This window comes from Arachis ipaensis, chromosome B08, assembly GCF_000816755.2.
Source record: "Arachis ipaensis cultivar K30076 chromosome B08, Araip1.1, whole genome shotgun sequence".
NCBI lineage: Eukaryota > Viridiplantae > Streptophyta > Magnoliopsida > Fabales > Fabaceae > Arachis > Arachis ipaensis.
This window is the reverse complement of record NC_029792.2, coordinates 117,961,753-117,975,209: the sequence shown is the minus strand read 5'-3', so window position 1 is coordinate 117,975,209 and position 13,457 is coordinate 117,961,753. Positions and strand designations below refer to the sequence as shown.

Below are 13,457 nucleotides of genomic sequence, written 5' to 3'. Positions count from 1 at the left end.
AGCTCGCATTTTTTATTACTTTCCATGATTTAGATTTAGTTTTGAGAGGGGGATTCTCTCCCTTCTCTCTTAGGATTAGGATTAGGATTAGGATTTAGGACTTCTCTTAGTTTTTAAGAGTGACTCTCGATCCATGTTTAATATTTACTTCAATGCTTTTATTCGTACCTATAAATGTTGCCAACTTGACTTATGAACCCTTTCCATGTTATGATTTGAGTTAATGATTATTTGAGGTATTTCAGTTATTGATTGTTTTCTCTTTAATTTGTGTTACCATTGCTTTCCATCTAAGGACATTTTTATTCCAGCAATTTTACTTCTTCCCCTTTTGGTCTTGGTTAAGAAATCAGTAACTCAACATTATTAAACTCAGCATAATTGATAATCGCTATCTTGCTAATTGAACTGAACTTCAATAATCCCAACTTTTTCTTAGGAAATAAATAGGATTCGAAGGTCAAACTAATTAGTCCCTTGACTTTCCTTTACTTTAGTAAAGGTTAACTAAGTGGAATTTAGATTCAACTTTCATTATTGTTGAGAGAGATAACTAAGTTGGACTTCCAATTTCTCTTACCTTGCCAGAAGTTTGCTTTACAGTATTTATTTATTTTAATTGCCATTTACTCTACTTGTCATTCAAATCACTTGCTTCTCACCTTCTAAACCCTGATTACAACCTTTATAGCCAATAATAAGAACATACTTCCTTGCAGTTCCTTGAGAAGACGACCCAAGGTTTGAATACTCGGTTAACAATTTTTAAGGGGTTTGTTACTTGTGACAACCAAAACGTTTGTACGAAGGGATTTCTGTCGGTTTAGAGACTATATCTACAACGCGATTGTTTTTATGAAATTCTTTACTGGCAAAAATCCTGACGTCAAGGCTCATCTTGGCTGCTCTTGATGTATGTGTGTCTCCTCTTTATGTTCTTGCTCCAGCGTTCTAGTATGTATTTCGGTGCCACATTATCCACTCGCTCAAAGCTTAGGACGCTTAGGGAATGGCGGCACAATATGCCCCTAGACTCGAACAGCAAGCACCGACACTTTACCTCCCGTGATACTGCATCGTAGGTGACGAAAAACTTGTTGAATGTGGAGTTGGAAACCTGCTCTATGACTTCATATGTTGTGAAACCTAGGGTGGAATGCATTGATCTTGTGATACAGTTCACTTTACCTTTGAATTGAGCTTGAACTTCCCTAAACTTCTCATGGGTATATACATGCTGAAACTGTGCCTCTATTGTGTCAAATTAAGATACTAATGTAATAATACTGACAGATTTTATATTTATTTTTGTATTAGTTATTTTATTGATGCATTCACTCGATATACCTGTGTTTTTCTATTGCAAACAAAGTCTCAAGCCTTTGCTGCCTTTGTTCAGTTTAAAGCAAACATTGAGAATCATACAGGTATGAAAATTAAAGCTTTGAACACTGACCATGGCAGAGAATATCTCTCAAAGGAGTTCACTCAATTTCTTGCCACACATGGTATTAATCATTGCTTCTCTTGTCCTCATACGCGCCAACAAAATGGGCGTGCCAAGAGGAAGCATCGTCACATTACTGAGACCGGCCTTGCAATGCTGGCTGCAGCCTCCATCCCTTTGATTCACTGGGATAATGCTTTCCTTTCTGCTGCCTATGTCATCAACAGGTTTCCCTCCCCTATGTTGGAACTGTTTCAACATACATCTCCTTCTCAAAAGCAGCAATTCCCTCACACTCAACTCTTGATGCCAATTCTGCAACCTTCATCTATCCCTACTTCTTCTTCTTCTCTTCACTTATCCTCTATTGGCTCTTCTACCTCTAATCCTTTACCCTCTGGTAACTCACACTCCCAACCATCATCTATTCTTACCAATTCATTATCTCAGACCCCTTCTAAATACTTTTCTCCTTTTCCTTTATCTTTTTATGATACCTCTCAATTTCATACCACTATTCACCCTAGTAGCATTTCAATTAGTGACACTGAAATCCATTCTGGCTATGTTCCACCACCCACTTCTACTTATAACTCTCATCTCATGCTCACTCGCTCTAAAACTGGAGTCCATAAGCCAAAATTATTTACTGCCTCTGCCAATGATTCTTTTGACTTAGTTAATAATTCTGCTACCAATATTTCTCAAGCTCTAAAATCACCTCATTGTATTCAGCCATGATAGAGGAATTGAAAGCTCTTCATAATACCAATACTTGGACACTGGTTACAACTAATTTTCAGGCAAAAGTCATTGGGTGCAGGTGGATCTACACCATAAAAGACACTCCAATGGTAGTATAATGAAGTATAAGGCTCGATTAGTTGCTAAAGCCAACCACCAAGTTGAGGGCATTGATTTTGATCAGGTCTTTGCACCCGTGATCAAACCAACTACCATACGTGTTGTTCTAACTATTGCTTTGACTTTTAATTAGCAAATTCATCAATATGACTTCAATAATACCTTTCTTAGTGGCGACCTCAATGAACTAGTTTTGATGAAACAACCCTCCCGTTTTCATTTTGGTTGTGCTGATCAAGTTTGTAAGTTAAACAAGTCCTTGTATGGCTTGAAGCAAGTAATATATTCTTTGATGTAGTCTTGGTTTCTCAAACTTTCTGCTACATTATCCACTTTTGGCTTTATCAAAACACGTTCTAATCATTCATTATTTTTTAAACATCAAGGCACATTGAAATTATATATTCTTGTTTATGTTGAAGATATTTTAATTACGAGTAATGATCCTATAGCTATTGAGGCCCCTATTGACCAACTTCATAAGATATTTTTTTTAGGTAACGTTTGTTTTCGAAGACAAGACAGAGACATGAACAACGAATGTTTAAAAGGTATTTGGAGGTAGAGATATGGACACGGAACATATTGTCTCCAGGATCTTATTTTATATTTTTGTGTCAACTCTTTTACAAAAGATAATGATGGGCACGAAATTTGAAAAGGTGGACACAGACTTTTTTATCAAAATTTTTTTCTTTTCTATCCATAGATATTTTTTATTATTCTACTATTATCCCTTCTTAATTTTCCAAATTTTAGCTTCTTCTCTACATCGTAGTTCTTCTTTTTCTGCATTATTTTCTTTCAGATACTCTCTTTTTTTGATAGAATTTTTTACTTGACTGGATCATTAATTTATTCATTTTATCGTTCATTCTCTTCTCTATGGCATGCTGTATTAATAGAGACTTAATTTACTTTTCTACTTTATGTTACTTTATTTATTTTTAATTTGTTACTTTAATACCATTTTTATCTTATTGGTTCATAGGCCAATTCTTTTTGTAATTTTCTGTGCTCCTACATACTCTTATTTTTTTATTAAATTAATTTGTACTTGATGTAAAAAATTTGGAATCACATGGCTATTTTAGTCATTTCGCATAATATCTTAATTTTGTCCATGTCTATCCAAACATAATACATGACATATTAGTGTCTTATCCATTGTATCCAAACACAATAGTGTCTCCGTTCTATTGTTTCTGTCTTAGTGTCATATCCTCCTGTCTCCAAAAACAAACACAACCTTAGGCATCGAAGCGCACAAGCTTCCATTCGGTGCATACCATCTCTCTCAAACAAAGTACATCAGTGATTTGTTACAACGCACTGGTATGCATATGCATGAATCCAAAGGTGTCCCTACTCCAATGGTTACAAATTTAAAACTGTCCAAGCATGGCACTGACTTATTTGATAATTCTACTTTGTACAAGTCTATAGTGGGCTCCTTGCAATATGCAACTCTTGCAAGACCAGAGATCTCCTATAGTGTTAATAAAGTCAGCCAATATCTTCACCAACCTCTGATCACTCATTGGAATTGTGTTGAATGAATACTCAGAGATATCTCCGGTACCATCGATCAGGGGCTTGTTTTTCAACCCAGCACTGATCTTCGATTATATTGTTTGCTTTTGTAGATTCTGACTGGGTTATGATCTTGATGATCGAAGGAGCACATCTAGTTATGGCGTTTATCTTGGAGGCAACATTGTCTATGGTCCAGCCACAAGCAATCTTTTGTTAGTCGTTCGAGTACAGAAGCAGAATACCGTGCCTTGGCCGCTGCTGCTACTAAACTTGTGTGGATCCAGAACCTCCTTAGTGAGCTACAAGTCCGAATTCATGGTGTTCCAACTCTTTACGGTGACAATGTTAGCGCGGTTCTCTTTGTTGCCAATCCTATACTCCACAGTAGCACTAAGCATTTTGAGTTTCACCTTCATTTTGTTCGAGAACATGTCACTCAAAATCAGCTTCATGTTATTCACATATGGTCTGAAGAACAAGTTGCTAATATGTTTACCAAAGCGCTCTCCTTTGATCCTTTCTCTAGTAGTGTTACTCATATGACAGTTATGATAGTTGCAAAAATCAGATTCTGTTATAATATGTCAGGGTCTTAATTTCTTGGGTTCTTGGACAGCAAGACATTACTGATTCATTGCTATATATATGCCTTGTTTGCTACTGTAATGTAACAACACTTCATTCAGATTACAATTCAATAATTCTCTCTTTTGGTCCTTTACTTTCTCTAGCTTTCTCTAGCTATTTCATTTTTGTATTTTTCTGCAAGGAAAAGTCTAGGGGCCAGCAATTTTATTGCATTTTGGCCAGCATGTAACCAGCAAAGAAATGTGAACCATTGGATGATATTTCACACCAATCTCACACCATCAAATCATCATTGATGGCTAGTTGATGGCTACCAATAGGAGTGGCAAGCGGGGAAGCCCGCCCCGCCCTGCCAGAAGCCCGACTATTAAATAATATATATAAAGATATAAAAAAATCTCTTTTGTTTTTTACTTTTAACTATTATAATTTCTAAAAGCATAAACAAATTATAATTTTTGTATTCACAAACATTAAAGTCTTTGTAATTATAAATATTATTTCCAAAGCAAAATAAACATAATCCAAAACATAATTAACAATATTGTCTCCAAAACAAAACAAACATAATCTAAAACACCCAATTTTCATCTTCATTTTCTTGTAAGTTGGGTTGGGAAAGTTGGGTTTTGGTAAAAAAAAATTATAAAAATACCCCTTGCTAAAAAAATACTAAGCCCGGCGGGGAAGCCCGCCCCGCCCTGCCAAAACCCGCCAAAATCAGCGGTTTAAGCGGTGCGGGTTAAGTGGGCTTTTGCTATTTGGCGGTCTCAATTTTTCAGCCTGACCCGGCGAGTTTAGACCCGTTTGCCACCCCTAGCTACCAATCACAAATGTTGCTGGCCCTAGCATTGCTCTCTCTGCAGATCTATTACCATATAGCAATTAAAGGTGCATCAGAAAACGAATGTAAGTAAAGCCACTTTGAATGTTATGGATTTGATCAAAACCAGTGAACAGACCAGTTTTGGAAACCGGACCGAGTCAATGTTTTTTTTTTTTTGAAAACCGCTAAAATGGCGTCGTTTTTATTTTCTGGAAGAGGATAAAACAAAACCCCGAAATCCGTTATTACCCGAACCCAAAACCAGATCCGGCCCAGCCCAGGTCCCCAGCCAGAAACGGCGCCCCCTCCCCATCCCCAAGACCCCAACTCACTCTCCAGTCTCCATCTCCCGCTCCGCTCTCACCTCCCTACCTCACTCACCGGTCACCGCCAAACACAACGGCAGCCAACGGAGGTCAGTCCCTGCGCCTCGCCGTCACCGTAGGCTCCTCTGCTGGTGCGTCCTCCGTGACTGTGCTCTGCTCGTTGAGTTTACAGGTGGAAGTGAGAGGTTACTGCTGGTTATTGCGTAAACCCAAAACCCGCCACACTTCTCATCTCTATCTCTTCTCTGTTAGCGTTCATCATCTGCTTCTCTCAGCCGCTGCTTCTTCTCTTGCCACCGCTCTGCTGTTCTTCGTTGCCAGGTGCAATGCTTTTTCTATTCTCCGCTGCAAATCTTCTCTCTCTCTCTCTTTTTTTGTTTCTTTTTATTTTTATTATTTTAAAATTTGATAGTTAGCTTTCTAACTTTTGTGTCTAGTACCCTTACTTCCAGGTAAATTTTAGTATTTAATTCCATTATAGCTTTTTAGTTTTTATTGATGTCAAATGTGTTGCTGCTGCTTAAGTTTGAGTTTGCTGCTCAAATTTTGTTACTTTATCAGAATGATGTTAGGTGAATTTCATGTTGCTCAGTTTGGAAATGAAAGCTTAACTTAGATTGGTGCCGATGAGTTTTTGCAAATCAAGGAAAAAGGCTCACATATGAATTGAATTCATTTCCATGTGCCGATGAGTTTTGAATGGATGGCAATTTCTTAGTATACTTCTCCGGCGAAGAAATGAAATACGGAAGAATTGCATAAACGAAATGAAAAGTAGTATTATCTTTTAATTTCCATTTGTTGTGATTGATTATCGGTTTACTAATAGGATTTAATTTTATGTAAAGTGTTAAAACTTGTATATAGATATCACAATATATATTGTTACATCAGTATTAGTTTTCATACCCACTACATGAATGCTCATCTTTGTGAGTGAATTATTTTGATTGCATGAACTTTTTACATTGTCTGTGCATTAGATATCACATTATATATTGTCTGTGCATTAGAATCAACCTCATATATTTTTTTAAATGTCTATTAATGAATTGCTAATTGATTGAATTCTAACTTGGTGATATAGAAGCGTGGTTGTTTGGACCACAAGAAGTAGTGTGTTAAATCCTGGGCCAACATGGCTACCCAGACAATGTCTGAAACTGCCCAGAAAATTGTCACTCCTGAAACCCTCCGCTATGCAGCCAAACAATCTGAACGTTGCCTTGTTGTCCCTCTTCGTCTTCGCCGTGCCATTAAGAAATACCTTCGAGGTACTTTCTTTTCTCTATGCATACCTTCTTCCACTTTATTATATGTAACACAATATTTTATGAATTCATGTGTGTTGTTGCAATTTTTCATGGCGAGCTTATGATTATAGAGCAGGAGGATCCACATATGAAGAGGAAAGTGTTGAGATTATCTCAATCTTTCAATACTATCAAGAATGTCAACCTGCAGCTGGCCACCACTACATCAAAGGAGATAGTTGAAGACCCTTTAAAGTCTTTCGAACAATCAAAGCGTTGGAAGATCAAGAGTTCTTATGGCGACATCGGTCTGTCATACAGGGATGATGAGACGGTTGCATATGTCGCTTCTCGCATGCCTGCTGTTTATTCAGCTTGTTACAGAGTACTTAAGGAGGTAAGTGGATAAGTTTATCCAAAAACGAGAATTTTAGTCATATGTTTTATGTTAGTCCTTTCCTATACTATCATAATAGAGATAAAGAGTTGAAATATGATATAATGAGGAAAATGGGACGAAATTGTATGTCTGCTTGAAAAGATGAAACAAGAAACTCTAGGATTGTACTTAAATGTATTTATTTTCCGGCTGGGCTTTATTAAGTTTCACACTCAATTAAAAATGATCCGCAGGACAAGAAATTATAAGGGTTACTGAGTAATACTGATACATGGGTGCTCTTAAGAGAAGCAATTATGCAACCAAGAACTAACTGAAATAAAAAAGGATGAAATGGATATGAAGTGATTTGCATAAAACAAGATTTATAGTTGTATATTTTTGGACTAAATTTAATCAAACTCAGAAGCTGGATTATATTGAATACAACAACAACAGAGTCTTGCCCCACTAGGTGGGGTCGGCTACATGGATTAAATGACGCCATTGAGCTCTATTATGTACCGTTTGCATGTAGATTTCGTTTGACCACCTCATGGATGGTCTTCTTAAGTCTTCCTCTACCTTTCACCCTTTGTCCATCTTCCATTTCATCCACCCTCCTGACTGGGTGCTCTGTCGGTCTTTTTCTCACATGTCCAAACCACCTGAGACGCGATTCTACATCTTTTCCACAATAGGTACTACTCCAACTCTCTCTCTTATATCTTCGTTCCTTATTCTATCCAATCGCGTATGGCTACTCATCCATCTCAACATCTTCATCTCTGCCACACTTAATTTATGTTCGTGCTCTCCTTTGGCTGCCCAACACTCTGTACCATAAAACATAGTCGGTCTGATAACAGTGCGATAGAATTTACCTTTTAAGTTTTAAAGACACTTTTTTGTCACATATAAAACCAGATGCACTCAGCCATTTTGATCAACATGCTTGGATCCTATGATTTACATCCTGTTCAATCTCTTCATTATCTTGTAGGATGCATCCAACATACTTAAAACTTTTAACTTTTCGTAGCATGTTTTTTCCAATCTTCACCTCCGTATTAGGGTTTTTCCTTCGGCGGCAGAACTTACATTCTATATATTCTATCTTGCTATGGCTTATGCACAGACCATATACTTTTAGAGCTTCTCTTCAAATCTAACTTCTTATTTAGGTCTTCTTTGACTCTCCCATAAGGACGATATCATCGGTAAAAAACATGCACCATGTCACAGGCTCTTAGATATGCTTTGTGAGTACTTATGTGGGATTGGAATCTGTTAATCTCTAGTATCTGGGATTTGAAACTGTTAATCTCTCTCTTACACTTATGTGGGATTCGAGCATCCTTAAGGTCCATATGTTTTACTTCTTTTATTTATGTTCACTATAATAACCTAATATAACTAACTTTTGAATAAAATGTTGCTGGATTTGAAATTAATCTCAAATTGCTAAATGTTTTTTTAGGTTCGTAGAAGGCTTCCTGGTTTCTCCCCAGCCAAGGTATTAGATTTTGGTGCTGGGACAGGTTCAGCTTTCTGGTAAAAGATTCTTGAACTTTGCTTTGGTGAATGGTTAACTTTGATATCATAAGTTTTAGTTATTTTGGACTAATTTATTATTCACTTTTAAATCTGATGCAGGGCACTGCAAGAAGTCTGGCCAAAATCTATGCAAAAAGTTAATCTAATAGAACCATCGCAGTCAATGCAGCGTGCAGGTCGAAGTCTTATACAAGGTAATTTATGATCCGTTTTATCAAAATATGATAGGTTTCTTGAGGTTTTTAATTATTGTAAGGGATGATACAGAAATATAAGTTTTAGGAAAAGGCTAGAGGGGAAACAAACCAACATTGTGTGTAAATTTGCGGCAAGAGAAGATGGTGCGCTAAAATGCATATTATGATTGTGTTGATGTCATTCTTGAGCAATTCAGAATAATATTTGCTATGCATAGGGTTTATTAATCAATAATAACTGTCACATTCTACTGCAAATATAACCATCAGAATGGGGGATGCCATCATATGTTTTATGGACAAGGGTGTTCCTTGTGCTAGGCTTGCCTAGAAAAGCATAAGTTTAAAAATAGAAAGATTATATATGCTTCCTTTAAAGTTTGGAATCATTAAAAGAAAAGTACATGCTTTATTTAAGTTGTTGAGCAAAGTTACTGAAAATAGTGAAGGATTTGCAAACATTTTATAAAGACTTTAAATTTTTTCCGGTCTTTTCATATACCTATGATACACTATCAGTAATCAACAGGATTTGGGTTGGAATTTTTGGTGATCTTGGTCATGTATCCCAAAGGATCTATGGGATGTATCATCAATGCCATGTTTTGGAAGTTAAAACAAAATAGATCAAGCAGCACCGGCATAAAATTTGAACTACCTCAGATTAACAGAGTACCTACAGAACTTTCCAAAATTTGAATATGTAACCTTCTCTGTCTCAGGTGGATCAGAGATAAATAACATACTCATGATTGTCTGCATGAGACTGATATCTGGAATCAATTTTTAGTTCATGGATATAGCCCTATTTACTTAAATCTTTTGGATGTTTTGTATGTTATACAGTTGGGATTGTTGATTTGATTCCTTCTCTTGCATTATTGACAAAAGCCAAAGGTGATTAAATCACATAAATCAGTTTTTTTTTGTTAGAGGTGTTTGGTGACCTAACAGTTTGAAGAGAAGCAAACTTGGATTTGAAGATGGTCGCCACAAACTTAACACTCTAAGATTATTGATTGGCTGCATATGATAGAAAGAACTGTCAGAGGCTATACTTAATTATTACCTATCATATCATTCCAATTTAAGCAATTGGATAGAGTAGTAATAGTCTTGCTAAGAATGAGTGTTTTCTCATGTTGAGGTGAAAGTATGTTGCCAGGAGAAAAACAGCAAGCCGTTGGTTTACCCGTTATAAGAGAAAATAGTGTCAGCTAAAGGCCTTGAAGGCACAAGGAGATTTTAAAGTGCGAGATATATCTGATTGATTTCACTCAGTGTGGTTATTCATTTCTACATTAAAATACTTCTCTTTCAAGTGACGATGCTTACAACGATCTGAATAATCAACTGTATCCTAAGACTTTTTCCCTTATAAAATGTTGTGGAGTTTACATGAATTATGAAGTGGATTTTCTTGTGGGATTGAATATATTGAATTCTTTCATTTCTGATATTTCTTAGGAAATTCCAGAGAAAATTATTTGATAGTTGATAAAGTGTGGTTTTTGTTCTGCTATAGGTCTCAAGAATTTGCCACTTATTCATAGTTATGATAGCATTCAAGCACTTTCCAAAAGTATTGGGAAATCAGAGAGAGGGCATGACCTTGTGATTGCTGTAAGTTTATTCCTTTGGATTATTTACCTATATTAGCATCAAGTTATTTGTTCTTTAGTTTATGCAAACTATATCTGATTCTGAAATCAGTATGAAATTTTTGTTCTTAAGTAATAATATCAAATATTGATTATTGTTTTGGCATATATGCTAAAGTAATAATAACAATGTTCATATACAAAAGAATTGCATGAGTGCTATATAAAATAAATCTCTAGCAGCATCATCTTCAACAAAACGAGTAATTAATTTAAAAATTAGATAAACAATCTATACTTCATGAATATTCAAAAAATGCTATGTGCACACAAAAATCAGCCACTATGTATTTGTATATAAATACATACATTATTTTACTCATTTTCTAGGTGTATTTTGTATTTTAACATATTTTATATGGGTGGATGATTTTTTATGTTCACTTAGCATGGTTGTTCTTTTACTGCTGGTACAATATATTTAAAATTAGAGAAAACCAATGCTTAACTATATATAAAGTTTTATTTCTGCATATTGTTTTTCATATATCAAAATCTATTTTTCAGGTCTGATAGATTTGCAGATATATTTCTTTTTCACTACTCATCTGTCCTATTACATTGAAATATATATATATACACAATTTTTTTCATTGTTTGATAGTTGATATAGAGTTTTAATAAGTTGCACATCTAGTTTAATTACTCCAATTTTTAAATTTTGGTTGAAACAAATTAAGTATTTAAGCTGGTTATTTCTGTTTGTTGGGTTTTCATTGTTTTGTTGTAGAACTCTTTGTGGCTTCTCTGTCATGCTGCAAGGCGCATAATTTTGTTTGGCATTTCTCATAAGCATTAGCTGTGAAAACTGTAAATTATCTTTCTCGTTTCTTAAATGAATGCTTATTTCTTTCAATCTGTTTCATGATTGAAGTCCTATGTGCTTGGAGAGATCCCATCACTACAAGATCGAATTACCATAGTTCGCCAGCTTTGGGATCTAACACGGGATGTTCTGGTATGATTCTAAGCATATAGTTTCTTGTACTATGAGAGATAGGATTTCTGGAACTTATTTAGAATGTTACCATAGGAGCTTTAGGAGCAAAGTAACTGGGAAAAGAAAAGGAGCTTTAGGAGCAAAGAAAAATGTTTATAAATCATAGAAAATAATTTCTATTGGAAGAAGTTAACGAAAGCAGTTGTAAATTTCATAAAGTTATATTTTTGTTTATTCTTTTCCTTTGAATATTACTTTACAAAGTAACGATTTTATGTGATTTCGAACTTGATAAATTTATCTTTCTGTTTGATCTATTTCTATCATTTATTTCTATTTATTTTGCAGGTTTTGATTGAACCTGGAACACCTCATGGATCCAATATTATTGCTCAAATGAGATCTCACATATTATGGATGGAAGAAAGAGTATATTTACTGTATTTATATTGTTCTGTTAGGAAAATCTTGAACAATGATAAACAATCTCTGAATGGTCTTTTGCTGAATTTGTAGAGACACCGTAAATCGAGTCTTAAAAATGAAGAAGCTTGTAAAGATTTGATGACTCAGAAAGCTGGGGCTTTTGTGGTTGCTCCTGTAAGTATTTTAGGGCTTTATTGATTTTTTTTTATAATTTATTCTTTCAAGATTTCATAAAAAAGTTAAAAATAGATAATACAATAAAATTGTGTTTCCTATTGTTTCTTATTTTATATATTTCCTTTACAAAATCAACAACAAATGGAATTGAAACCAAACCAGCCCATTTTCACTCTGCATTTTTCCTATTATGCAGTCTAATTTTGTGTTCCATTCTATCTTTTTCATTTAGTAAATTCCCTTTGTGCAGTGTCCTCATGATGGGACTTGTCCGCTGGTAAAATCTGGAAAATATTGTCATTTTGTTCAGCGGATGGAAAGGACGTCCTCACAGCGTGCTTACAAGGTTTCTACTAAATCCATAGTTTGCTTAATGCATTGGGGAGATTCATGTGGTCCTCAATTTCTGTTTTCCTCTTCTGTTGATATCAAAGTGATTAACATTTCTTTCTTGTCTATAATCTATATTGTATCACTTTGCAGCGTTCAAAGGGTGAGCCTTTACGCGGCTTTGAAGATGAAAAATTTTCCTTTGTTGCTTTCAGACGAGGACAAAGACCAAGGCAAGTTTTTGTTTTCCTTGTTTGAACCTAAGAATTAGCTACAGTAAGAGAGTAATTTTAATAATTGTCAATGTTGACTATATTTTTCATAATATCTAACCTAATATGGACATGTCATCACTTAATGAATTGAACTATGCTTACAATTATATGCAATGTTAACTTATTAAATTCTTAAAGGTGTAAATCTGTTGACAGCTTTATAACTAAATTCTAAGTAGAAATGGTGAGAACTCTTTTCATGACTTTAAAACAAGCCTATGGTCATGTTTTGTGGCATATATGCTTTCATGATATGAACTTCTGAAAACTTTTCACTCTTGCATTGGACTAGGGAACCTTGGCCCCTCGATGATATAAAACTCGAGACTCTCAAGGAGCAGCATGATAAAAGAAATCCAGAGGACCTTGAGATTGATTATGGTACTTGTTTACGCTTGTGCGTATTTGTTTCCTGTTGAAATACTTTTTGAACAAAATATATGGTCTGAACTCTGAAATTTTTTTCCCCTCACTGTTTTAGAGGATTGGTTGAAAATGCAAGAAGCTGATGATACCCCTCATGAAGTAGTGAATGCGATAACTTATGATTCTGATGCTGCGGAAACTGACAAGGATGATGGTGATGAAGACGAAGAGTTCAAGGAAGCAGAGGAAGAAACAGATAGCGCTGATCTTGGAGGCGGTTGGGGAAGAATTATATTTATGCCTGTGAGG

At 35.3% G+C, this 13,457-nt stretch overlaps 1 protein-coding gene across 1 annotated transcript in view; it reads left to right on the top strand.

The window, feature by feature from the left end:
• The window catches only part of LOC107613714 (methyltransferase-like protein 17, mitochondrial), a gene marked incomplete in the record, with an annotated part of 8,762 nt that continues 842 nt past the window's right edge, over positions 5,538-13,457 (top strand). Inside the window, 13 exon segments of the mRNA XM_016315831.2 lie at positions 5,538-5,908; positions 6,675-6,861; positions 6,972-7,237; positions 8,700-8,773; positions 8,876-8,970; positions 10,499-10,596; positions 11,509-11,592; positions 11,923-12,003; positions 12,091-12,174; positions 12,428-12,523; positions 12,661-12,740; positions 13,075-13,163; positions 13,264-13,457. Of these exon segments, the coding sequence (XP_016171317.1) occupies positions 6,726-6,861; positions 6,972-7,237; positions 8,700-8,773; positions 8,876-8,970; positions 10,499-10,596; positions 11,509-11,592; positions 11,923-12,003; positions 12,091-12,174; positions 12,428-12,523; positions 12,661-12,740; positions 13,075-13,163; positions 13,264-13,457 (1,377 nt within the window).